The sequence below is a fragment of the Pan troglodytes genome, chromosome 23, assembly GCF_028858775.2.
Source record: "Pan troglodytes isolate AG18354 chromosome 23, NHGRI_mPanTro3-v2.0_pri, whole genome shotgun sequence".
In the NCBI taxonomy this organism is placed as follows: domain Eukaryota; kingdom Metazoa; phylum Chordata; class Mammalia; order Primates; family Hominidae; genus Pan; species Pan troglodytes.
The window spans coordinates 23,744,905-23,772,818 of NC_086016.1; the positions used below are offsets into that span (position 1 = coordinate 23,744,905).

Consider the following 27,914-nt stretch of genomic DNA (forward strand, 5'->3'; position numbering starts at 1 on the left):
GACAGAGCACGACTCCGTCTCAAAAAAAAATAAAAAATAAAAAAATTTCTTTTTTGTACAGAGTCTCACTATGTCACCAGGGCTGGTTCCAAACTCCTGGTGATCCTCCTGCATTGGCCTCCCAAAGTGTTGGGATTATAGGTAAGAGCCATCATGCCTGGCCTCACTAAAACGTTTTTATTGTAGAAAATAAACTTATTCTTAAGAAAAACATGTAATTTATCTTAACATGTAGTGGGTTTACTATTTAAAAATTAATTAATACATTTTAAAGTTTCATATTGTAGGCCGGGTGTGGTGGCTCATGCCTATAATCCCAGCACTTTGGGAAGCCGAGGCGGGTGGATCACCTGAAGTCAGAAGTTCAAGAGCAGCCTGGCCAACATGGTGAAACCCCATCTGTACTAAAAAATACAAAAATTAGCCGGGCATGGTGGTACACGCTTGTAGTCTCAGCTACACGGGAGGCGAGGCCGGAGAATCATTTGAACCCGGGAGGCAGAGGTCGCAGTGAGCCAAGACTGAGCCACTGCACTCAAGCCTGGGGGACAAGCGCCAGACTTCTCTCCAAAAATAAAAAAAAAAAGTTTCATATTGTAAATAACATAGATATAACCTACATAACTAAAAAAATGTGTGTGGGTCCTTGACTTTTTTTTTTTTGAGACAGAGTCTCACTCTGTCACCCAGGCTGGAGTACTGTGGCACGATCTCGGCTCACTGCAACCTCCACCTCCCAGGTTCAAGCGATTCTCCTGCCTCAGCCTCCAAGTAGCTGGGATTACAGGTGTGTGCCACCATGCCCAGTGCATTTTTTGTATTTTTAGTAGAGACAGGGTTTCTCCATGTTGGCCAGGCTGGTCTCGAACTCCTGGGCTCAACTGATCCACCCGCCTCGGCCTCCCAAAGTGCTAGGATTACAAGTGTGAGCCACCATGCCCAGCTGGTCCTTGATAATTTTTAACAAATGTAAAGGGATCTTGGCTGGGCGCAGTGGGTCATGCCTGCAATCCCAGCAATTTGGGAGGCTGAGGTGGGTGGATCAGTTGAGCCCAGGAGTTTGAGACCAGACTGGCCAACATGGCAAAACCCTGTCCCTACAAAAACATACAAAAATTAGCCAGGCATGGTGGTACACGCTTGTAGTCCCAGCTACACAGGAGGCAAGGCTGGAGGATCGCTTGAGGAGGGGGTGGCTACCAGCCTGGGTGACAGAGAGAAACCCCGTCTCAAAAAAAAAAAAAAAAAAAGCCAGGCACGGTGGCTCATGCCTGTAATCCCAGCACTTTGGGAGGCTGAGGTGGGTGGATCATCTGAGGTCAGGAGTTCGAGACCAGCCAATGTGGTGAAACCCCATCTCTATTAAAAATACAAAAATTAGGCAGGCGTGGTGGCGGGTGCCTGTAATCCCAGCTACTTGGGAGGCTAAGGCAGGGAGAACTGCTTGAACCTAGGAGGCCGAGGTTGCAGTGAGCCGAGATGGTGCCGTTGCACTCCATCTGGGCGACAGAGCAAGACTGTCTCAAAAAAAAAGAGGCTGGGCGCAGTGGCTCACACCTGTAATCCCAGCACTTTGGGAGGCTGAGGGGGGTGGATCACTTGAGGTCAGGAGTTTGAGACCAGCCTGACCAACATGGTGAAACCCCGTCTCTACTAAAAATACAAAAATTAGCTGGGCTTGGTGGCATGCATCTGTAATCCCAGCTACTTGGGAGACTGAGGCATGAGAATCGCTTGAACCTGGGAAGCAGAGGTTGCAGTGAGCCGAGATCATACCACTGCACTCCAGCCTGGGTGACAGAGTGAGACTCGGTCTCAAAAAAAAAAAAAAAAACAAAGAACAAAAGAAAGAATGAACCAATGAAAGAAAGAAATGTAAAGGTATCCTGAGACAAGAAGGTTTGAGAATGGCTACCTTATACTTTTCTTGCAACTTTTATGTTTTTAGACAGAGTCTCACTCTGCCGCCCAGGCTGGAGTATAGTGGCGTGACCTTGCCTCACTGCAACCTCTGCCTCCCGGGTTCAAACGATTCTCATGCCTCAGCCTCCTGAGTAGCTGAGATTACAGGTGTCCACCATCATGCCTGGCTAATTTTTTGTATTTTTAGTAGAGATGGGGTTTCACCAAGTTGGCTAGGCTGGTATCGAACTCCTGGCGAGTAATCCACCCACCGCGGCCTCCCAAAGTGCTGGGATTACAAGTGTGAGCCACCGCACCCAGCAACTTTTCTTTAAAATTTTTTTTTTCTTTCCTAAACAAGCTAAAACAGCGCAAGTTTTCTGAAAGCTGAAATTCTATAAAATGTTACAAATATGTACACAGAGTGCTCTAGCTTCTCAAAACTGGGACAATATGAGTTAAAAAAAAAAAAAGAAAGAAAGAAAATTAAAATGGAGAACACATAAAAAAAAATCCTGGGTCTGTAATAGTGTTTTAAAAACAAAGGTAGGATACAGAGGAAGAGAAAGGGTAAATGGGAAAAATCTTCATAGGAGAATTCTAGCTAATACAAGTAAAAGGAAGAACAAATTTAGAAAATTACCATTTTATAACCTCCAGTATGATAACTGACAGAAGTAAGTGCTGAACCACTGGGGGAAGGCTGCTGGGAAACAAGGATGGCCATCCTGGCTAACATGGTAAAACCCTGTCTCTACTAAAAATACAAAAAAATTAGCCGGGCGTGGTGGCGGGCGCCTGTAGTCCCAGCTACTTCTGCACCGTCTTCAGGAATCTGTAGTGGTCGTGTCAGAAACGTGGAAGCTACATCTCATCAGGAAGAACTCACTGGAAGAATCCACAATGTGAACCACTCTGTGAAACAACTGATCTGTACATTGCAAAGTACTGAATGTCTTAAAGAAGAGAGGAAGGGCAAGACTGTTCTAGACTAAGAATAATGCATGAAACAATTAAATCATGTGTTGAAAACAGAGTTACCTAGACTTTTTTGGGAGGATGGGATGTCATGGAATTAATGCTGATCATTTTATGAAAGGGTAAGGGTACTCTAGCTGTGGGAAGAACACCTTCCTTGTAAGGAGCATTAGTATGCCCCAAAGGGTCTAGGAGTGAAGTGTTATATGTTGGTGAAGTGTCACATGGTCTGACAAAAGAGAAGAGACAGAAGAAGAAAGAGAGAGAGAAAGGAAAGAGTAAGAGAGGGAAGGAGGGATAAGAAATATGACAAGATGTTAATAGCTGGAGAACCAAGGACAGGGGCATATGGGTATTCACTCTACTCTCAATTTTTCTATGGGTTTGATAATTTTCTACATTAATAAAAATAAACAAAATGAAGACAACTGCTAGAAGTAACATTCTCAGGCTACAGGTATTGCAAATAAGAAAAAAATGAACACTCAATTTTCACTTTGGTGACCCTGCAAGTAGAAGGAAAAGCTGGTCATCTTGAAGAACACCCTCTCTGGCTACTTCTCCCTGTAGGGTAATAGAGAAGTGGAGACAGTGGGGGCGTCTAAGTCAGAACGGAGACTGCAAGACCAAGAAGCCACACCAGGACAAAGGCACACCAACAGCTCCCTTTACAACTGGCACTGAACACTGGCATGCCAATGCTCCTTGTTTAGAATGGCTGTCACGTGGCCAGTCAGAGAAAGAACCTGTTGTGTGGGATTATTTGTGATATAGAATTACAGAGAATCAACATGGCATTTTCTTCTCTGAAACATCTGTTACACCAAATCCTTCTTTATAATGGAATTTATGTTAATGAGATTTTACTTTCATAACTAAACTGAACAAATGTAGGATATCAAGAAAAACTAAATGCTTTAAACAAATTCCATTTCCTTATGAAAAAATCTAATAGCTTATCTGTACTAGTAATAAAGGATGGAGGAAGAAAAAGAAGCCTATAAGCTAATTAGACCTGTTCTTTCATTTCCACTAAGCCTCTCAGGACTATTTCTGGTTCCTGGGCCCTAGATACAAGATCCAATGTCTATTTTTATTGCTTTTCTTCAAGTATCTTTACATGACAGCAGAGGGAACTGTGTTTAAGAATCTTATAATCCTGAGATACTAGATACAGGTAGTATGTCAGGCCTACTTAACTACTCAATTTTCACACCTTATTCATATATTATTTGCAAATAACAGAAAAATACTGAATCTCAATCTCCATAGCAGCCCTCAATTTTTGCCTCCTGGCTCATAAACCCAACAAAAAATGTCAGACTTCACTTTTCTGGGCTTTTGTAAACTTATTCAACCATTTCTTATGACCAAGACACAGACCTTGCTAGTAGAGTGTGGATGAGACCTGGATGCACTCTCTATAGCCACTCACAGATGCAGAGGACAGCACTTCATTTGGAAGCAGGAAATCATGTAATTTCAAAAGAATCCACGGCAGTTCCTACTCTGTCCACATTTATGTTTTCTTCAAGTACAACAAATTACAATATAATTCTGCCGAAGAGAAATTCTTCATTATCAGATAAATTTGACCTTTATAGAATAGCCCTGGCCCATGTTCACAGAAATACACATTACTGAATAACCTCTACAACAAACCCAGCCTGCACCTAACAGTGACAGCGATAGGCAGGACTTCAGGACAGCTGTCCAAGGAGTGAAACACAGACCACTTATGGTAACAGTGACTGGAGAGGCACACCCCCTCCTACTCTACAACCGTCAGCACTATACCAGCTGAGGTAGACAGGCTGAGCCCTAGGGCCCAGAAGTTCAATGCCGAACAAAATTTAGACAGCACCTTGGGGCCAGGTGTGGTGGCTCATCCCTGTAATCCCAGCACTTTGCGGGGGGCGGGGGGGGGTGCCGAGGTGGGTGGATCCCTTAAGCTCAGGAGTTCAAGACCAGCCTGGGCAACATGCGACATAGGAAGACGCCCTACTTTTACAAAAAAAATTTAAAAATTAGCCAGATGTGGCCAGGCACAGTGGCTCACGCCTGTAATCCCAGCACTTTGGGAGGCTGAGGTGGGCGGATCATGAGGTCAGGAGATAGAGACCATCCTGGCTAACACGGTGAAACCCCGTCTCTACTAAAAAATACAAAAAATTAGCTGGGCATGGTGGCGGGAGCCTGTAGTCCCATCTACTTGGGAGGCCGAGGCAGGAGAATGGTGTGAACCCAGGAGGCGGAGCTTGCAGTGAGCTGAGATTGTGCTACTGCACTCTGCCTGGGCAACAGAGTGAGACTCCATCTCAAAAAAAAAAAAAAAATTAGCCAGGTGTAGCAGTGCACTCTGTAGTCCCAGCAACTCTGGAGACTGAGGTGAGGAGGGTCACTTGAGCCCAGGAGGTTGAGACTGGTAAGCCGTGATGGTGCCACTGCACTCCAGCCTGGGTGACAGAGTAACACCCTGTCTCAAAAAAGACAGCACCTTGTCTCTGGCCAGATAGGCCAACTCTCAACGCAGAGGGAGACTTATGGCTTACTGCAATGCATTCAGAAAGTTCTCTTACTTACTGGATTTCTTTTTATGCAAACTTCATCCTTACCTTGGAATTCAACATAATTTCTGGAGCCCTGTACCAACGTGTGGCCACATATTCTGTCAGGAACCCTGTGTGATCATGGTCTGGATCTGCAACACGGGCCAGGCCAAAGTCACAGATCTAAGAGAGAAAAAAAACAGGATAACTTCTTAGAAATTCGAACCTTTCATATCAAAACATCACAAAAGTAAAAAAGGCAATAGCAATAATAATGCTACTAAGTGGCAGATACTTTCTGGGCATTCTAGAAAATCATTATTTAATTTTCCCAACAACCTGAAAAGCAATCAACATGTTAGAGACCAGGACGCAGGCTGAAGAAGTCTTTACAGAGCACACTTTAAGAAGCATCCCTACCTTTCATTATCTGCTTAGCACAAAGCAATCTCATAGGTGAATTGACAAAAACTGTTCTGGGTAGTCACCAAAACCAACCAGCAAACTTTTCTCAGCCTGTCCTGCTGGAGCTCTCAGGACTGCTGTGAAGATCTGCACTGGCCTTCTATTTCTCAGACTCTACTTTCTGCTAGTCTTCTACTTAGTCTATAAATATAAGTATTTCCAAAGATTCTTCCCACTTCCTTCTTCTAGGTAGTCAAACCTACTCCCAAAGCTTTTTTTTTTAAAGTTTCATATACTTAAGAATATTTTATTTTTAAAAAATACATAGTTTCTCATTTTCTCCGGTCTCAAGCATCTACTGGCCTTTCATCATCTGGCCCTCCAATATCATGGTGTGGCTTATTTTCTATTTTTAGTAGAGATGGGGTTTCACCACGTTGGCCAGGCTGGTCTCGAACTCCTCACCTCAGGTGATTCAACCACCTCAGCCTCCCAAAGTGTTGGGATTACAGGTGTGAGCCACCATGCCCGGCCATGATTTTTTTTTAAGGTCTGTCAACACTATAAAATCAAAGACTAACTAAATTTACATGACACTAATCAATACAATGCCAAGGCTACAAAATAAAAAAGCAGTAGTACTCAGTATAATTCCATACAAAGGAAAATAAATAAGGATATGGTACAAGAAAATATACCTTTTGGGCTGTGTAAATTCAGATTTTCAAAAACAAAGGACACCCCAAAGACATGTTTCATTTGTATCTATCAGAGTCTTTCTTTCATAGGCATAGCCAGAATTTTCACATGTTGTGATCCCAGCATCTTGTGACTCCTACTGGGATTTCTGTGGGATCAGTCTAGTAAACAAGGGCACAGACTAGTATAGCTCACGTTCCCTGGTAGTTACACTAGAAATGTGCTAGCAGAGCCTCCAAATAGGGTCTGTAACCCTGGTGAGTTCCTGTGGTCCTGAAGAATAAAGTCTACAAGAGAGGATCCCGGAAGGGTCCTAAGATGTCAATGTCTGCTGGGTCTTAAGCTTCATAAAATAAGTGCAAAGCATGTTTATGGAAACCAAAAAGCAAGCTTATTTCTGTCGGCCTTGACTGATAACACAGCCAAAAGTTAAAGGTCTAAGACACTGATAATAGCTGATATCGATAAGGGTTCAAGATATTTTGGTAAGGGTTCAAGAGTAAAAAACACTGTAACATAGAAGTCATTGGATAAAGGTTGAAGAAATCTTCTTGAAAATCTGAAAGGACCTAAATAACAGGAGGTCAGTGACGCTGCAAGTTACAAACTTCCTAGGCCAAGGGGCCTGTGGGAATAGGCATCATGGTCACATGGCACTGAGGATGTGATAAATGTGCAGTGATCCCAGAGCTCCAGCAAACACAAGTCCTCTCCTCATGTGGTGTTCTCAACTGTCATGTGCACACTGAACTGCCACTGCCTCTTGCCCTGCTTTGACACGCTCACTGTAACAAAACAGTGACATACCATACTCATCTTTGAACGAGATTCTTCTCGCATTTATACTCATGAGAATGATGCACACACATTGCTGTATACTTTTTTTTTTCTGAGATGGAGTCTCACCCTGTTGCCCAGGCTGGAGTGCAGTGGTGCCATCTCAGCTCACTGCAACCTCTGCCTCCCACTGATTCTCGTGCCTCAGCCTCCCAAGTAGCTGGGATTACAGGTGTGTGCCACCACACCCAGCTAATTTGTTTGTATTTTCAGTAGAGACAGGGTTTCACCAAGTTGGTCAGACTGGACTTGAACTCCTGACCTCAGGCGATCCGCCTGCCTCAGCCACTCAATGTGTTGGGATTACAGGCGTGAGCCATGGCACCTGACTGCTGTATACTTTTAAAATATTAGTAAAGGCCGGGTGCGGTGGCAAACGCCTGTAGAATCCCAGCACTTTGGGAGGTCAAGGCGGGCGGATCACGAGATCAGAAGTTCGAGACCAGCCTGGCCAATATGGTGAAACCCCGTATCTACTGAAAATACAAAAATTAGCCAGGCATGGTGGTGGGCACCTGTAATCTCAGCTACTCAGGAAGCTTCAGCAGGAGAATTGCTTGAACCCAGGAGGTGAAGGTTGCAGTGAGCTGAGATCATGCCACTGTACTCCTGGGCAACAGAGCAAGACTCTATCTCGAAAAAGTATAAAATAAAAATAAAAATAAAAATAAAAATAAAAATAAAAAATAAAAATAAATAAAATTAAAATAAAATAAAATAAAATAAAATGTTAGTCAATTGTACCACTTTAAATATCCAAAAAATACTGTTATGCTTCTGATTCTTTGTGTTAACTTGGGTTTTCAAGACGATGCCTAAATTATGCCACGGCCAACAACTCGTGTGTGTGAGTGTGAGTAGGTGAACAGAATGGCCTTAAAGACAAGTCCATAAACTGGGAAGAGACAACAGAGAAAGTAGTCTGGTTCTATTTGTTTTATTCTTAAAGATGAACACTTTCAAGCAAAAATAAGAGCCAATTCTTCCCAGAAATGTTATATGCTTAAAATATTGATTGAGAATGTCTCTCCAAAAACAAAAGCAATCTGCCATAACAGGGCTATGATGATAACCAAAAGAAAAAAAAAAACACGAGGAGACATAAAAATATTCACTGCAAATTTTCAAGACAATCATTAAGTGCCAAAGAAGTAGTACAGCCATCCTAAACATAGCTTTATTCGTTTTGTGCCCACCTGACTCTTGGTTGCACTGATCCAGGTAAAGAAGCTGGTTCCATCCCATGTGGAAAAGACATAAAACCTGTATCAGAAGGATCCTAAGAGGGGACAGAGTCCAATCCACACAATATCTGATGAAGGAAGCTGTCCTTTACAACATCTCACTGGACATTGGCCACCGTGTTCACCCACCGTGACAAAACCCACCGCTTTTTACACACAGTTCTAGAAGGTTCCCCATGATCTACTTGCAACCAACCTTTTTAGCTTAGTGTCGATGACTCCCTATTACTCATCCAATGCTGCAGCCACAGGGAGGAAGACTCAGTGCTTTCGGTAGTAGTCCCTTCCTTCTTATTTTATTTCTGTACTCTCTGCCTACGATACCCTATGTCCAATAGAGCCACTGGCCTCCCGCAAGAAAAGCTACCCATCCTCGAGGGCCGGCACAGATACCACCTTCTTCCTGCTGCCTCCCAGTCCCAGCCAGAGCTAGCCCACCTCTCTCCTTTGCATTTGTACACCATCTTTTTCTCCATCTCAGTTACAGAACATCTCATTATAATCACCTACTGTCTACCAGATTTCTGATCTATCAGTTTTCAGATTGCAAGGGCAGACCCTCATCTCTCTTGTCTGGCGTATCTCAAAGGGCTTCTCATAGGAGTGTCTGTTGAACTGAAATCCAATAAATGATTATTGCTATACATATATATGTACTTAAGCAGCTTTATTAACCTATAATTCACACACCATACAATTTGCTCATTTAAAGTGTATAACTCAATGGTTTTAGTATTATAATGGTGGAATTAACCATTACCACCATCCAATTTGAAAATATTTTTATAACCTCAAAAAGAAATTCCAGTGAGTTAGTATTCCTTCCTTCTTTATTCTCCCAACTCCTCTAGCCCTAGGCAATCAGTAATCCACTAATTCTAATTTTTGTCTCTATGGATTTGCCTATTCTAGACATTTCACGTAAACAGAATCATACAATATGTGTCTTCTGTGGCTGCCTTCCTTCACAGACATGTTTCCAAGATTCATCCATGTTGTAGCATTATCAGTACTTCACTCCTTTCTCTTCTACTGTGTGGATCCACCACACTGTATTTATTCATCATCAGCTGGACATTTGGATTGTTTCTACTTACTGGCTATAGTGAACAATACCACTATGAAGATTTGTGTTCAAGTTTTTGTATAGATGCATGTTTTCATTTTCACTAAGGAGTGGAATCCTCACCAACACTTATTATATGACTTTTTAACTACAGCCATCCTAGTTAGCATGAAGTTGTTTCAATGTAATTTTGATTTGCATTTTTCTACTGACTAATGATGTCAAGCATCTACCATTCCATGTGCTTATTGCCATCTGTATATCTTCTTTAGAGAAATGTCTATTCAGATCCTTTGTCCATTTTTTAAACTAGGCTATTTATCTTTTCATTATTGAGTTATAAGAGTTCTTCATATATTCTAGTTTTAAGTCCCTTATCAGATGTATGATTTGCAAATACCTTCTCTCATTCTGTGGCTTGCCTTTTCACTTTTTTGATGGTTTGCTTTGTAGCACAAGTTTCTAATCTTGATGGAATCCACTTACTTTTTTTCTTTTGTTGCTTGTGCTTTTGGTGTCATGTCTAAGAAGCTTTGCCTAACATAAGATTGCAAAGATTTACTTCTATGTTTTCTAAGAGTATTAAAGTTTTAGCTTTTAATTGAGTTCTTCAATCCATTTTGAATTTTTTTTTCCTTTTGAGACAAGGTCTCACTCTGTCATCCCAGATGGAGTGCAGTGGCGCAATCTCTGCTCACTGCAATTTCCACCTCCCAGGCTCAAGCAGTCCTCCCACTCAGCCTACTGAGTAGCTGGGACCACAGGCACATGCCACCACGCCCAGATTAATTTTTTTGTATTTTCGGTAGAGATGAGGTTTTGCCATGTTGCCCAGGCTGGTCTTGCTCCGGAGCTCAGGCAATCCACAGGCCTTGGCCTCCCAAAGTGCTGGGATTACAGGCGCGAACCACTGCACCCAGCCATTTTGAGTTAATTTTTTCATCTTTTTGTATGTGGCTATTCAGTTGTCCCAGATTCATTTGCTGAAAAGACTATTCTTTCCCCAGTGAATGGTCCTGGCATCCTTGCCAAAAATCAGTTGACCATAGATACACGGGTTTATTTACTGACTCTCACTTCTATTCCACTGACCTATATGTCTATTCTTATGCCAGTAGCACACTGTCTTGATTACTGTGTTTTGCAGTAAGTTTTGAAATCAGGAAGCGTATCAGTTCTCCATATGAATTTTGGGATCAGCCTGTCAATTTCTACAGAAAAAAACAACTGGGGGCTTTGATAGGGATTGCACTAAATCTGCGAATCAATTTGGAGAATACTGCCATCTTAACAGTATTAAGTCTTATGATCCACAGACATGGGATGCCTTCCCATTTATTTAGGTCTTCTTGAATTCCTGTGCATTTTTTTAGACTGAATCGACATCGCTCCGTCACATCTAAGATATCCATAAATTTCCCTCGTTTACCTGTAACACCCATTAAAACAGAAATATGTAAATGCTGCATATTTTCAGAACTCTGAAGACTGTAAAGAATTTGGGGTTTTCTTATTTAGTTGGAATGCCTTATTAGGTATTAAAGTCAGTGACGTTAAGTTTTCTGCTGCTATCTTTTGAATAAAATTTATTGAAGAAAAATGTCACCAACAAAACAGATGATTTTAAAACTAACACATAAGGCCAGGCGCGGTGGCTCACGCCTGTAATACCAGCACTTTGGGAGGCCAAGGTGGGCGGATCACAAGGTCAGGAGATTGAGACCATCCTGGCTAACACGGTGAAACCCCATCTCTACAAAAATACAAAAACAAAGAAAAATTAGCCAGGCGTGGTGGCAGGTGCCTGTAGTCCCAGCTACTCGGGAGGCTGAGGCAGGAGAATGGCGGGAACCTGGGAAGCAGAGCTTGCAGTGAGCTGAGATCGCGCCACTGCACTCCAGCCTGGGTGACAGAGCGAGACTCCATCTCGAAAAACAAACAAACGAACAAAAAAACTAACACATAATGTACGTGGTCCTGTTTATCTATATAAAGTATAAAAATACACATGTATGCAAGAGCATAGAAAATACTTTGGGAGAAAATACACTTTGTTTTTTGGGGACAGAGTTTTGCTTTGTCACCCAGGCTGGCATGCAGTGGTGTGATCTCAGCTCACTGCAACCTCCGCCTCCCAGGTTCAAGCGGTTCTCCTACCTCAGCTCCCATGTAGCTGGGATTACAGGCGCATGCCACCACGCCCGGCTGATTTTTGTATTTTTAGTAGAGATGGGGTTTCGCCATGTTGGCCAGGCTGGTCTTGAACTCCTGACCTCAGGTGATACGCCCACCTTGGCCTCCCAAGGTGCTAGGATTATAGGCGTGAGCCACCGCAACTGGCCACCAATTTGTTATAGTAGTTAGTTATCACGGCCTGGTGCTGTGGCCCACATACATAATCCCAGCACTTTGGGAGGCCAAGAAAGGAGGACTGCTTGAGCCCAGGAGTTCCAGACCGGCCTGGGCAACATACTAAGACTCTGTCTTTAAGAAAAAAAAAAAAAAGGTATCTCTGGGGAGAAAGGAGCAATGGGATAAGGAAGAAGAAGAGGACTACCACACTTTATTAGCATTTTTGCCATAAACATGTTTTTGGGTATTTCTGGTGTAATTTAAAATATGAATAATGACAAATATAACTATGCTTCAGTGAAAGGGTTTTTCAATATATATCACCTTAATAGTAAATAACCTGGCTGACCTTGAGATCACAGGTGGTGTTGAGCAGCAGGTTGGAAGGCTTGAGGTCACGGTGCAGAACGTTAGCTGAATGGATATATTTTAACCCTCTGAGGATCTGGTAGAGAAAATAGCAGATATGGTCATTGCTGAGGTGTTGTGTCTTCAAGAGCTTGTAAAGATCTGTTTCCATGAGGTCCTGTACTATATATCTGTTTGCACAGGTTAAGGTAAAACACCAATTAGCTGGTCACATTTAGCAAAGCATTGAAAACAAAAATGCATCCTCTCTTGACTCTCTTCCCAAACAGTCCATCATTACACCATGAAGCCCTTAAAGGAAAGAAGAAACTGAGGAAAACTTGGTTTCCTTCATGGAAGGAATCTGAAGTCGTTAACTCCTTTTAGGTCCTGTGAGATGGCAGGCATTACAGCATTACATCTGACTGATGCGGCTATGGGCCTAGACTGAGATCTGAAACAGGCTGTTAGGGAAATTCTGGTCAATCTTGAAGTCTCAACCTCTTTGCTCTCTAAATTGTCCACCATCAACGAACCCCCTCCAAGGTTTGCTGGAAACACTGGTAGCCTGTAAGTAGCAGATACTCCCTCCTCTGTTTGGTCCAGTAACCTGTAATGTCACTATTCTTTTTACTTCTTGTTGCCGCTCCCCTCCTCTCCCAAGCTCCTCAAAAGCCAAACATAAAACTTCCAGAAATACAGGTCTAGAAACATACTCTTACTAGTAAATCCAACCCTAAGTCTATTTTCTTGACTCTTCCATTACTGTTAAGATCTTAAATAAGTAAGACTATGGGCAAGTCGTTCTAAGAAGGGGTTTGTGCTAGTTTTCCTCCTCATGCTTTCTTGCCTGGTCATGTACTTAACTACCTAAAAGTTTAGCTATGGCTACTTTCTTTCTTACAGAAATTAAATTATTAAAGCATTTAGCCTTTAACTTCATCATAGTATTATTTCATTAGCAGTATTTCTACATTTCTTTTACTCACTTCTGTGTAAACACTAGTCTCTGTTTCTTACAGATTTATGCTATAGGAGGCGCAGCATGGGATTCAAAGGAAACATGATTTAAAAATCTGTCATCTGAGAGAGGCTTATTTTCATGGCAAAAAGTAAAGCAGGACCAACAGGTGGTAGTGGCAGGAGGCATTTCACTTCAAATATCACTACAACTTATTAACAGAGCTGTTTAAAAATGGAAAGGGCTGCCTAGAAACAGCGAGCTCCCGCACCCTGGAGGGGCAGAATACAAATTGGGTAAACTGGTAGGAGTGCTGTATAACCCTCTCCCTTCTGGCAGATCCTCTTCAGTATACTTAACCTCTCTATCTTTCAAATGGAGCCTTTACCCAGGCAGCATCCTCTAGATCTGTTCAGTCCAGATTTCTAAATGTTGGTCAGAGTTAAATCACATAATTTCAGACCTCAGTTGACCTTAAAGATCATGACGACCAGTTCCTTCATTTTAAAGGTGGGGAAACTGAGACCTAAAGTGGTAACCTGATTCTTAAGATCAGGACAGTCCTGATTTCACCAGGTAGATAGCCAGGGCACCCTCTTTCTTAGTCTACTACTGATCTTCCCTTTACCTTTTCATCATCACAACAAACCATCCCTTGGACAGAAAAAACAGGACTGCAAACGGAGTTAACCAAGATTTTCCATGACCAGACTTAGGGAGTAAATGGCAAACAGATTACGATTTTCCCTTTAGCATGTTTAATGCACTTTTCCTTTAAGTTCAGGAAATTTCAAGTTCTATTTACTCAACAAGGTTACCAAGCAGTGGAATTGGCCAATTGCCAAAAAAGGATACACATCTTTCATTTGCTCGATGGTTGGTGCTCGAATAATGTCATTGATTCCAATGATGTTCTCATGTCTGAAGCGCAGTAAGATTTTTATCTCCCTCAGGGTTCTCTGGCAGTAGGTCTGGTGCTCAAAGGGGCTGATTTTCTTGATAGCTACTCGAACTTTGTTGACATTATCATAAGCAGAGCTTAAAAAAGAGAGAGAGAGATGGCATTAAAAACAGCCCTCAGAATATTTGAAGAAGGCAAGTTGGTAAAGTATTATATTTTTAACACTGTGTAAACACCTGTTTCATACCCGTGAAGGCAGCATGTATATTATCCACAAAAAGGCCTCAAGCTAGGGAGGATGGATGCAACTGACATGAGAGAGCACACAGTGACTCTCAAAACTAACAGAGAACCTAGCCCTGTTAACTGGATGAATGTCTTGCCTTTATAAACCCAGAAATACAAAAACAAGCATTCTCCCATTGTCTTAAACAGCAACTGCATTCTGGTGAGAGTAATCACTTCTGTCTCTGAAACACCTTCTTACTGTTGTATCAAATTCCTCTGACACAGAAGAAACATTCAAATAACCTACAACTGTACATCTTTATCCCTAACAAAAATGGACCCAAGAGAACACCCTTGATTACTTCTATTAACTTTGTTTCTCTCACTTGCAAAACAACATGACCATTTCTTCCCCCAAGAAACTGAATCAAGATGTTTGGGTAGTTTTATAACAAAACCTAGAAAAGTATTCTTCAAAAAACACATTTGTGGCAATAACATGGGGCCCAGTTCTTTCCTAGTTGTCCTTAATGTCTGATAAACCAGAATTATAAGCAAAAGCAATAATAAAAATTATACCTTCAATTTTATGAATTTGAATCTTGAGTATTACTACTATCTTTATGATAAACATTCTATTACAATCTTGTGTATAAGAAATTTTCATATTAATAAATGTCAACATCTGGCCCACTGACCAAAGCAATCAAATAACATTGACAGGCAGTAAGACAACATTTCTTGTTTCCTTGGGGTAAGTGCTAGAATAGAAAGCAGTAAAATAACTTTATTCTAAAGTTTATGCTTCTAGGGCTGGGTGCAGTGGCTCACACCTGCAACCCCAGCACTTTGGGAAGCTGGGGCGGCTGGATCACTTGAGGACAGGAGTTTTGAGACCAGCCTGGACAACATGGTGAAACCCCGCCTCTACTAAAAATACAAAAAAATTAGCCAGGCATGGTGGCAAGTGCCTACAATCCCAGCTACTTGGGAGGCTGAGGCACAAGAATCACTTGAACCTGGGAGATGCAGGTGGCAGTGAGCCAAGATTGTACCACTGCACTCCAGCCTGGGCGACAGAGTGAGACTCCGTCTCTAAATTAAATAAAGTTTATGCTTCTATAATATTTATCAGTCTACTAATCCTAAGAATTATTGATACATTTGTCTGATTCTATGACAAGAGAATGCTCTGGAGGGGAACTTTGTCTTACTAGGATCCAATTATCCTACAACACCATTAACATATAGTACACAGGTGGCCCCAAATGCTTTGAAATGAAGTATATTTTCTTAAGTAAAATAACCACTACTCAAATCTTATTTTGCTTTGGTTTGGTACATGAGGCCCTAAGCCAGTGATTTTCAGTTAGGCAACAGCATATATAATAGTAATAATTTAACATAGTATTAAAAAGCATATATAATAAGCAAGCTTATTCAATATTGGGAATATTTTTAGAAAAAAATTCTATTTTGGTAATTCAAATCATAGAACAAGAGTTCAACAACAGCACGGATTAGTTATAAAATACTGGTTTAAACTCAACATTACAATTTTCTAGTGTTAATATTATAAATTTCTAGTGTTAACAGTCAAAAGTGGTCATAATTTGTTCTGCAAAATTATAATCCAACAAAATTTTTGGAGAGAGGAGTTTATGGTCAGTGTGCCCCTCTACTGTATCAACACTCAGTGACGAAATAACTGCCCTCCCCCCCGGCCTCTTTAAAATTTTTTTGTGGAAGCAGTCTCGCTCTGTCGCCCAGGCTGGAATGCAGTGGTGCGATCTTGGCTCACTGCAAGCTCCCTCTCCTGGGTTCAGGCCATTCTCCTGCCTCAGCCTCCCGAGTAGCTGGGACTACAGGCCCCGCCACCACGCCTGGCTAATTTTTTGTATCTTTAGTAGAGACGGTGTTTCACCGTGTTAGCCAGGATGGTCTCAATCTCCTGACCTCATGATAGGCCCCGCCTCAGCCTTGCAAAGGGCTGGGATTACAGGGTGAGCCACCATGCCCGGCCAACTGCCTCCTTTTAAGTAAGAAAACATGAGATCATCCTCATCTGGTCCCACTTGAAAAAAAGGAGTTTTGTCTGTTCTTGTCTGCTCCGCTTAACCATTCTGCTGCCTTTTTGGTTTATGCAATCTATCTTTCATAGAACTGATGACAAAGAGGGTTACACTCTTCCATAATGATTCCATACTTGCTAGTTTCTCCTCGGATTTCTCGGTTTTGTTTTACATATTTTATTGTTGATACTTGGTAAATAAGGCATACCATGAACTTTCAGGTGTCTATAAACATTTATGCTTTAAAATCACTTTGACATTACCAACTGTATCTTGTTTTGCTCAACCCCTTTTGTCCCTAACTACCACCACACTACAGGTTTTTGCTATAAGTGTGTCTCTTATCACAGGAATCCAAAGATGGTTCATTAAAAAGAAACATTAAAAAAGAAGGCCGGGTGCGGTGGCTCATGTCTGTAATCCCAGCACTTTGGGAGGCCAAGGCAGGCGGATCATGAGGTCAGGAGATTGAGACCATCCTGTCCAAAATGGTGAAACCCCATCTCTACTAAAAATACAAAAATTAGCTGGGTGGGGTGGTGCGCGCCCATAGTCCCAGCTACTTGGGAGGCTGATGCAGAAGAATGGCTTGAACCCAGGCGATGGAGGCTGCAGTGAGCCAAGATCGTGCCACTGCACTCCAGCCTGGTGACAGAGTGAGACTCAGTCTCAAAAAAAAAAAAAAAAAAAAAAAAAAAAAAGTGGGGGTCAGTCCTAATGGGTGTGTGGTGATAGCTCATTGTGGTTTTGATTTGCATTTCTCTGATTCATGATGATGACCATTTTTTCTTATGTCTTCTTTTGAAACGTGTATTCAACGTTATGCCTTTTTTTTTTTTTTTTTTGAGACGGAGTCTCGCTATGTCGCCAGGCTGGGGTGCAGTGGCTCAGTCTCGGCTTACTGCAACATCTGCCTCCTGGGTTTATGCAATTCTCCTGCCTCAGCCTCCTGAGTAGCTGGAATTACGGGATCTCCTGACCTGGTGACCCGCCTGCCTTGGCCTCCCAAAGTGCTGGAATTACAGGCGTGAGCCACCCACCACGACCAGCCAGGACTGCCTCTATTTAAAAACAAACAAACAAACAAACAGAAAACCGTAAGTGTGATGTGGATAAATTCGAACCTTCATACTCTATTGTTGAGTGTGCAAAATGGTGTAACCACTTGGAAATTCCTCAAAAAATTAAAAATAGAATTCCCATATGGTCCAGCAATCCCACTTCTGAGCATATATCCAAAACAATTCAAAGTAGAATCTCTAAGAGCTACTGGCAGGTTCATTGTGCAGCATTATGCACAATACCCAAGATGTGGAAGCAACCGAAATGTCCACTATGGATAAAGAAAATGTAGCATATACATAGAGTGGAATATTATTCAGTCTTTAAAAAAAAAAAAACACCACACACACACACACAAAGAAATTCAATTCAGCATCCAAAAACCATGCCTAATTGTTTTTATTATTTATTTATTTATTTATTTGAGACAGAGTCTCGCTCTGTCGCCCAGGCTGGAGTGCAGTATCGCATCTTGGCTCACTGCAAGCTCCGCCTTCTGGGTTCTCGCCATTCTCCCGCCTCAGCCTCCCAAGTAGCTGGGACTACAGGGGCCCACCACCACGCCCGGCTAATTTCCTTTTTTTTTGTATTTTTGGTAGAGATGGGGTTTCACCATGTTAGCCAGGATGGTCTCGATCTCCTGACCTCGTGATCTGCCCACCTTGGCCTCTCAAAGTGCTGGGATTACAGGTGTGAGCCACCGCACCCGGCCAATTGTTTTTAATTTAAAAACTTTTTGGTAGATATGGGGTCTCACTATGTTATCCAGGCTGGTCTTGAACTCCTGGTCATAAGTGATCCTCCCACCTCAGCCTCCCAAAGTGCTGGGACTACAGGCATGAGCCATTGTGCCTGGTCTGACTTAATATTCTTAAAGTGTCTACACTACTCAGTGTGGTCTGCAGAGTCAATGTAATCCCTATCAAAGTTCCAATGGCATTTTTCACAGAAACAGAAAATGTAACCTTTAAATTCATATATGGAACCACAAAAGATCCCATATAGCCAAAGCAATCCTGAGCAAGAACAAAGTGGTGGCTTCACATCACTTGATTTCAAAATACACTACAAAGCTATAGTAACCAAAACAGCACGACACTGCGGGGATAGGGTGAAATGTGCAGATAATTTGTTAGAGTATAAAGTTTCAGTTAACCAGGATGAATAAGTTCTAGAGCTCTATCCTACAGCATGGTGACTACAGTTAATAATAATGTATTATATACTTGCAAATTACTAAAAGATTAGATCTTAAACATTCTCACCACAAAAAGTATGTGAGATGACAGATATGTTAATTACCTTGCTTTAATCATTTCACAATATACACATATATCAAAACATCATGTTGTATATCATGAATATATACTAATTATTTTTCCAGCACTTCCACCTCAGTTTCATATACTAATTTGTATTTGTCAATTATACCTTAATAAAGCTGGGTGGGAGGCAGGGAATCAGCATGGTACTGGCATAAAAACAGACAAATAGACAAATGGAACAGAATAAAGAGTCCAAACATAAAGGATAGTCTCTTCAATAAATGGTGCTGGGAAAATTGGATATCTACTTGCTAAAGAATAAAATGGATACTTATTTCACACCCTATACAAAAATCAAATCAAGACAGATTAAAGACAAAAATTGTAAAACCTGAAATTATAAAAACTAGAAAAGGCTGGGCGCAATGGCTCACCCTGTAATCCCAGCACTTTGGGAGGCCAAGGCAGGTGGATCACGAGGTCAGGAGATCGAGACCATCCTGGCTAATACGGTGAAACCCTGTCTCTACTAAAAATACCAAAAAAAAAAAAAAAAAAAAAAAAAATTAGCCGGGTGTGGTGGTAGGTGCCTGTAGTCCTAGCTACTCAGGAGGCTGAGGCAGGAGAATGGCGTGAACCTGGGAGGCAGAGCTTGCAGTGAGCTGAGATCGTGCCACTGCACTCCAGCCTGGATGACAGAGAGAGATTCCGTCTCAAAAAAAAAAAAAAAAAAGCAAAAGCAAACAAATAAACAACAGACAAACAAACAAAAACTACTAGAAGAAAATACAGGGGGAAAGCTTCTTGACATTGGTCTGGGCAATTATTTTTTGGTTGTGACTCCCAAAGCACAGGCAACAAAAGCAAAAACAGACAAATGGAATTGAATCAAACTAAAAAGCTTCTGCACAGCACAAGCAACAAGCAACTATCAACAGAGTGAAGAGACAACCCAATGAATGGGAGAAAATATTTACAAACCACATATCTGATAAGGGGCTAATATTTAAATATATAAGAAATTCACACAATTCAACAGCAGGAAACAAACAAAATATTTAAAAATGGGCAAAGGCCAGGTGCAGTGGCACCTGCTTGTAGTCCTAGCTATTCAGGGGGCTGAGGTAGGAAGACTGCTTGAGACCAAGAGTTCAAGACCAGCCTAGGCAACATAGAGAGACCCTGTCTCAAAAATGGAAAAAAAGCAGGTGCGGGCGGTAGGGAGTGGGGGCAAAGAACCCGAATAGACATTACTCAAAATAAGACATACAAATGGCCAACAGGTATATGAAAAAAGGCTCAACATCACTAATCAGAAAAATGCCAATCAAAACCACAATGAGATATCACCTCACAGTTATTAGAATGGCTATTATCAGCCACCTACGGTGGCTCACGTCTGTAATCCCAGCACTTTGGGAGGCCAAGGCAGGCGGATCACCTGAGGTCAGGAGTTTGACACCAGCCTGGCCAACATGGTGAAACCCTGTCTCTACTAAAAATACCAAAGTTAGCCAGGCGTGGTGGTGCACGTCTGTAGTCCCAGTTTCTTGGGAGGCTGAGTCAGGAGAATCACTTGAACCCAAGAGGCGGAGGTTGCAGTGAGCCAAGATGGCACCACTGCACTCCAGCCTGGGCAACAAGAGTGAAACTGTCTCCAAAGAAGAAAAAAAAAAAATGTTCTTGCCCCCACCACACACAAACGTTAACTATGTGAGTTGATGGGTATCTTAATTAGCTTTACTGTGGGGATCATTTCGCAAGGTATACACATATCAAAACATCACATTTAACACAGTAAATATATACAACTTTTATTTGTCAATTATGCCCCAATAAAGGTGGGGGAAAAACCAAAAAGGTCATTCTATCACATGCTATAACATGGATGAAGCTTGAGGACATTATATCAACAGAAATAAGTCACAAAAGACAAATACTGCATAATTTCACTTATATGAGGTATCCAAAATTAACAAACTCATAGAATCAGAAAGGAGAATGGTGGTTACAAATGGCTGAGGAGAGGGAGAAATGGGGAGATGTGTTCAAGAGTACAGGTTTTCAATTTTCCAAGATGAAAAAGTTCTAGATCTATTGTGCAACAATGTGAATATACTTAACTCTACTGAACTGTGTACTTAAAAATGATTAAGATGGCAAATTGTATGCTTTTTACCAAAACATATAATTAACCAAAACAATTTTACTTCGTAAAGAGATGAAGTCTCGGCTGGGCACGGTGGCTCACGCCTGTAATCCCAGCACTTTGGGAAGCTGAGGTGGGTGGATCACGAGGTCAGGAGATCGAGACCAGCCTGGCTAACATGGTGAAACACTGTCTCTACTAAAAATACAAAAATTAGCAGGGCGTGGTGGCACACGCCTGTAATCCCAGCTACTCAGGAGGCTGAGGCAGGAGAATTGCTTGAATCCAGGAAGCAAAGGTTGAGTGAGCTGAGATCGCGCCACTGTACTCCAGCTCTGGGCGACACTGCAAGACTCCATCTCAGGGGGAAAAAAAGCGAGAGAGACAGAGAGAGACAGAGAGAGACAGACAGAGAGAGAGAGAGAGAGAGAGAGAGAGAGAGAGAGAGAGAGAGAGAGAGAGAGAGAGATGAAGTCTCACTATGCTGCCCAGGCCGGTCCTGAACTCCTGAGATCACTTCCTCAGGCTTCAGAGTAGTTGGGACTATACACACATGCCATGGCACCTAGCTTAAAAAAAATTTTTTTAAGGGGGAAAGAAACATGTTAAAGAGGGAAAAAAATTAAGTATTAATTTTTTTTTTTTGATGGAGTCTCGCTCTGTTGCCCAGGTTGGAGTGCAGTGGTGCCATCTGGGCTCACTGCAACCTCCGCCTCCTGGGTTCAAGCGATTCTCCTGCCTCAGCCTCCTGAGTAGCTGGGACTACTGGTGCCCGTCACCACGCACAGCTAATTTTTTGTATTTTAGTAGAGATAGGGTTTCACCATGTTGGCCAGGATGGTCTCGATCTCCTGACCTCATGATCCTCGGCCTCGGCCTCCCAAAGTGCTGGGATTACAGGCGTGAGCCACTGCACCTGGCCCTTTTATTTCTTTTGAGATGGGCTACTCTGTCACCCATGCTAGAGTGTACTGGCACAATTATGGCTGACTGCAGCCCCAACCTCCCAAGTAGCATAGTGGGGACCACAGGTGAGCACCACCACACCTGGCTAATTAAAAAAAGTTTTTTTGTAGAGACAGGGTTCTACAATGTTGCCCAGGCTGATCTCGAACTCCTGAACTCAAGTGATCCTCTTGCCTTAGCCTCCCAAAGTGCTAGGATTATAGGCGTGAACCACCACACCTGGCCAATAAAGGGGGAAACTTTTATCCAGCTTTGGGTTAGTACCTTCTATATATCAAGAACTATTCTAACATTAGGACGCAAAAATTATAAATAATACTCTGGGCTGGGGGTGGTTTTCACATCTGTACTCCCAGCATTTTGGGAGGCCAAGGCAGGCGGATCATGAGGTCAGGAGTTTGAGACCAGCCTGGCCAACATGGCGAAACCCCATCTCTACTAAAGATTAAAAAAAATTAGCTGGGCATGGTGGCATGCGCCTGTAGTCCCAGCTACTTGGGAGGCTGAGGCAGGAAAATCAGTTGAACCCGGGAGGCGGAGGCTGCAGTGAGCCGAGACTGCACCACTGTTCTCCAGCCTGGGCGACAGAGCTAGACTCCAACTCAAAAAAAAAAAAAATAAAAAATAATAATAATAATAATACTCTTCCCTTGAGGAACCCAAGATATTGAGAGTGTCTAGTCATCTTAAATGAACACAACCTCAAGTCCCAGATGAATTCTATCCTAAGACCCATAAATTATGGAGAATGGGAGGACATTAAGGTCTGAAGTGAGCACACCCATCTCAAGTCTCAAAACAGATAGATTCCTGCTATTTGATAATAAAAGGAAATGAGATTCCTGCTATTTGATAATAACAGGAAATGAACTATTGATATATGCAGCACAGATGAATCTCAAGTAATTATGGTGAGTGAAGCCAGACCAAAAGAAATGTATTTCCATCTATAGAAAATACAAAGTAATCCTGGGTTTACTTTGGATTTACCCCCAGGATTGCCTGGGAATGGGAGGAAGAAGATTGCAAATGGAAATGAGGTAACTTTTGGAGGCAATGAGTATGTTCCTTATCCTAATTGTGTTGATGGTTTCACAGGTGTATAATGTATTAAAACTTATCCAACTTTATACTTTAAATGTGTGCAATATTTTGTATATCAATTACTTCTTAGTAAAGCAGTTAAAAAAAAAAAAAAAGAAAAAGAACCAGGGTTCTTTGGCCACATGATCCATTCCAGTGCTGGGGCAATTGGGATACAGATTCTAGAAGTGTACTGATCAATAAACGTAGAAGTCCATGAAATTCTGAAGTAGATTATTTAACAGATGTTTTGTGATTGCTTAGGGAAGGAAAGGGAACCAGCATGAGTCAATTATGAACAAGTCATGCTAAACTAGCTTTATTTCCTGTTTTGATAGGGTTACCACAACAACACGAAATGAAGACAGAGTTCTGGTGAATTCAAGCCACGCTTGTCAAGAACTTCCCATTTGTGAGGCTTCATGTTAGGACTGGTGGCAAAAACAAATAATGATCCTGCTCTTAAGAAACTTGCGAGACAGGAACAGAGAACATACTTTGCCTTTTATCACATTAAAGCACTTCTGAAACGCAAGGAGGAGCTGGGTTAACTTCAAATACTAAGGGAAGGATTAAAAGAAGATGAGGCCCGCAAAAGCCTTATCCTGAAGGATGAGTAGGCTTCTGACAGAAAAGCAAGACCGCAAAGAAAAGAAAGAGGAAACAGGAGGCGAGGTAAGAGACTGAGACATCTGTGGTCACTAGCCACTAACCCTCACCCAGACATGCCCATGCCCATGAGAGAAGGTTATTGGGGTCGGGGAAAATGCTCCTCAGGTGCCCGAGAATTCCCTGCATCTGGAAAAGTGTAGGTCTGTACCCAGCAGGTGCACTTGAGGTGGTGGTCAAAGGGGCAGCTGCTTGCTGGCGTGTATTGCGCCTACATTGTGCAGGCAGGAGGCCACACACGTGCTCAAGCTCACAAAACATGGACAGTGCTGTGGCTGGGAAGGGAAGAGGACTATGCTGAAGGTCTGCTCTGCCAGAACTACTGACATAGAACTCTAAGGAGCCTGAGTATTTTCTATTTGAACCCAACCTTCCAGGTCATTAAGAAGGTATATTAGGCCTGGTGTGGGCATGGTGATGCACACTTGTAATCCCAGCACTTTGGGAGGGTGAGGAGGGCAGATCACTTGAATCCAGGTGTTTGAGATCAGTGTGGACAACATGATGAAACCCTGTCTCTACAAAAAATACAAAAATTAGCTGGGCATGGTGGCACTCGCCTGTAGTCCCAGCTATTTGGGGGACTAGGCAAGAGGATCACTTGAGCCAGGGAGGTTGAGGCTGCAGTGAGCCATGATTGTGCCACTGCACTCCAGCCTGGGTGACAAAGTGAGACTCTATCTCAAAAAAAAAAAAAAAAAAAAAGGAAAAGAAGGCATATCTGTCATGGCAGGAGGAGAGAGCAAAGTCTGCTTAATGTTTCTTAGGTTGATTTTTTTTTTTTTTAATGGTATGTAGGGCTCCATTTGTATTCTTGACCTAGGCCTTATAAACGTGAGAGGTGGGCCTGGGTCTGGGAGGTACAAAAAGAAGGTGGAGGTAAGGGACAAAGATAGTTTTCAGCATCCTGATTTAAAAATCTAAGAATGCCTGTCAGTGATTCAGATGGAGGAGATGACGGTTCCATCCTTCCAGCAGCATCAGGAGAGAGATCAAGTTGGGAATTCTTAACAGAAGCCACAGTGATTAGCACTCCTGCAGAGAGAGAATTTCAAGAAAAGAAGTCGGAGGACAGAACTCAGGAGTAGCATGAGGATGAGGAATCAGTTAAAGAAAGTGGAAAGAAATGATAATGGAGTAAGAACCTTTAGGCCAGGCGCCGTGGCTCATGCCTGTAATCCCAGCACTCTGGGAGGCCGAGGCGGGTGGATCATGAGGTCAGGAGATCGAGACCATCCTGGCTAACACGGTGAAACTCTGTCTCTACTAAAAATACAAAAAAAATTAGCCGGGCATGGTGGCTGGCGCCTGTAGTCCCCGCTACTTGGGAGGCTGAGGCAGGAGAATGGGGTGAACCCAGGAGGCGGAGCTTGCAGTGAGCCAAAATTGTGCCACTGCACTCCAGCCTGGGTGAAAGAGTGAGACTCGTCTCAAAAAAAAAGAACTTTTGTTGTCCAACTCCAGAGGCCATGTAGTTCTGCTTAACCATGTAGCAGAACCAGAAAAGGGTGGTGTTTCCCAAGACAAAGAAGGAAGGCATTTCAAACAGGAGAGATTGAGAAAGGTAAGAACTGGAAAGCATTCACTGAATCTGCATGCAACCAGACGATGTGTGGTAACTTTGGTTCAAGTAAGGAAATGGAGAGGATGGGGAGAGGAGCAGAAAGAGTACAGCCGACTACTTTTTAAAGAGTGATCATAAGGCAAGGATAAGGAAAAAAACTTAAATCCAGGTGAAAAACTGAGAGGCACAGGATGTTATGAAAGCCATGGTCGGGGGCTGGGGGAGGGGAGGCTGAAGGCTGCAGGACCGGGTAGGGTGAAAGAGAAGGCTCCAATGGCTAACCAGGGGGAAGAGAAGGGAGAGTAAATTCCAGGCAGAGGAGATGTGGGGCAGTGGTGCAGAGGCCTGTGGGAACCTGGGGCGACAGAGTGCCTACAGAGAGGCGGACACACAGGGACATGACAGGGGAAGCTGGAGGGTGAGCAAGAGCCAGGCCATATTTATATTTTCGTAATTTTATCCTGGGAAGCCACCAAAGGATGCTAAGCACAGACTTTAAGCATGGCAACATTTATATTTTTATAACTTTTCCTCAGGTAGCAGTTTGTTGAAAGAATGGAACGGGGAGGATGGTGCACTGGGTCACCCGGAGGCAAGGAGCCCTTTCAGCCAACTCAGAATGAAGGGGAGCCACAGCTCTGGATAAATGGGCAAAGAGCAGGCTCACAAGAAATGGGTGCTTATTTCACAAATCTCACATGTCCCAGCAGGGTCCTGTTCAAGCAGTCTCCATCCAATTAGATGAAATTCCTCAAGGACACAACTGCATGTTCTAAATAGCTCATGTCTTCTTTACTGCAGTTGTAACCAAATTTGCAGGGCAGGAAAAAAACAGTATCCTTATCTGATGCCTCTCAATGAAGATATGACAACAAAAATCCTACAGGTGGCCACAAATGCCATAAGGAACAAGCTGTTAGCCAGAAGTACTTTGGTCTTGACAACTCAGCTTCCACCTGTCCTAGCCCCAAGATACATGAAATACCAGTGGGCCCCAGGCTCAAGTGACCCAAGGATATTTCAAATGTCTTTTTCTTTTCTTTTTTTTTTAAAGACAGAATCTTGCTCTGTCATCCAGGTTGGAGTGCACTGGCGCGATCTCGGCTCACTGCAATCTCCCCATCCCGGGTTCAAGTGATTCTCCTGCCTCAGCCTCCCAAGTAGCTGGGACAACCTACAGGCACAAGCCACCAAGCCCAGCTAATTTTTTTTTTTTTTTTTAAGTAGAGACAGAGTTTCACCATGTTGGCCAGGCTGGTCTCAAACTCCAGACCTCATGTGATCCACCCACCTCGGCCTCCCAAAGTGCTGGGATTACAGGCATGAGCCACTGTGCCCAGCCTATTCTTTATTCTTAATACTTTATTCATGTGAAAGCTTTCCTTTTGTGGTAAGGTACAGTTCCTTTCACTGATGTTTATTTGTTCTATCATTTCTCATAACCCCCCCACCCCACATCCTGAAGGTACTTGCTTTCTTGTAGAAATACTTAGGTCTGTCCATGGCCCTGACCCTGTAAATAGGGCACTTGGCATTACTATTGTTCTCCAATGCCCACAGAAGGTCAGAAAGCAATGAACCAATCTGATCCTCACAGCTATACCACTTCCAATACGGCTACCACTTTTTTTTTTTTGGAGACAGAGTCTCGCTTTCTTGCCCAGGCTGGAGTACAGTGGCGCCATCTTGGCTCACTGCGACCTCCGCCTCCCAGGTTCAAGCGACCCTCCTGCCTCAGCCTCCTGAGTAGCAGGCGTGTGCCACCATGCCCGGCTAATTTTTGTATTTTTAGTAGAGACGGGGTTTCACCATGTTCGTCAGGCTGGTCTTGAACTCCTGACCTTGTGATTCGCCCGCCTCAGCCTCCCAAAGTGCTGGGATTACAGGCATGAGCCACTGCGCCCGCCCGTCTCCTCCTTTCAACACCATATTTACTACTGTGTGAAAAGCAACAAATGTTAATATGGTTAATACAATACACAGTACTTTAAAGTCTTGTTTCTTCCTATGTGAAGACTTCTGTTTTTGGTGTATTTTATATGAGGCAGACATATACACTCATTAGCAATTTAAGTACATTAAAGGTATTAAAAAACAGAATTCTTAGGAGCTTCAGGATTCTGTTTCACAAAAAAAGACTGACAGTACTCGAAATCAATCTTATTATAGATTGGTGGGGTTTGTGATTAAGTATGAAGAATAAGAAATGTCCATGTCTGCCCATGAAATCATTTTCTCACTATGCTCTGATTAAAACTGACAAACATTCAAACTGAGATTAAAACTAAATTCTACACATTAATCATTTACGTATTCACTTTAAACTTGCTTACACTTACTGATAATACTGCTTTGTCTTAGTTTATAGATGTATATTACTCAAAATATTTACAGTTCATTTATTGGGAACCAGGTAATGATGGTATTGAAAAGAAGTTATGAACAATTCTCACTTAATAATACCTACAATTTATTGAGTGTTTATTATCTGTCAGGCTCTGCTCTATGTTAGTATCTGTGGACCTCTCTCTAAGAAGGTGGTATTTAATGGTGCCTTGAAAAGCAGGTAGGATTTTAATAGGCAGCACACGAAAAAGCACTTAAGGAAGAAGGA

At 42.5% G+C, this 27,914-nt stretch overlaps 1 protein-coding gene across 1 annotated transcript in view; it reads right to left on the reverse strand.

Annotated features, from left to right (window-relative positions):
• MAPK1 (mitogen-activated protein kinase 1) overlaps nt 1–27,914 on the reverse strand; it is a 107,224-nt gene that overhangs the window by 33,202 nt on the left and 46,108 nt on the right. The window contains exons 2-4 of the mRNA XM_003317123.7: nt 14,197–14,379; nt 12,382–12,571; nt 5,496–5,612 (exon numbers count right to left, since the gene is read on the reverse strand). Coding sequence (XP_003317171.1) covers nt 5,496–5,612; nt 12,382–12,571; nt 14,197–14,379 — 490 coding nt within the window. The remainder of the gene's footprint in view (nt 1–5,495; nt 5,613–12,381; nt 12,572–14,196; nt 14,380–27,914) is intronic.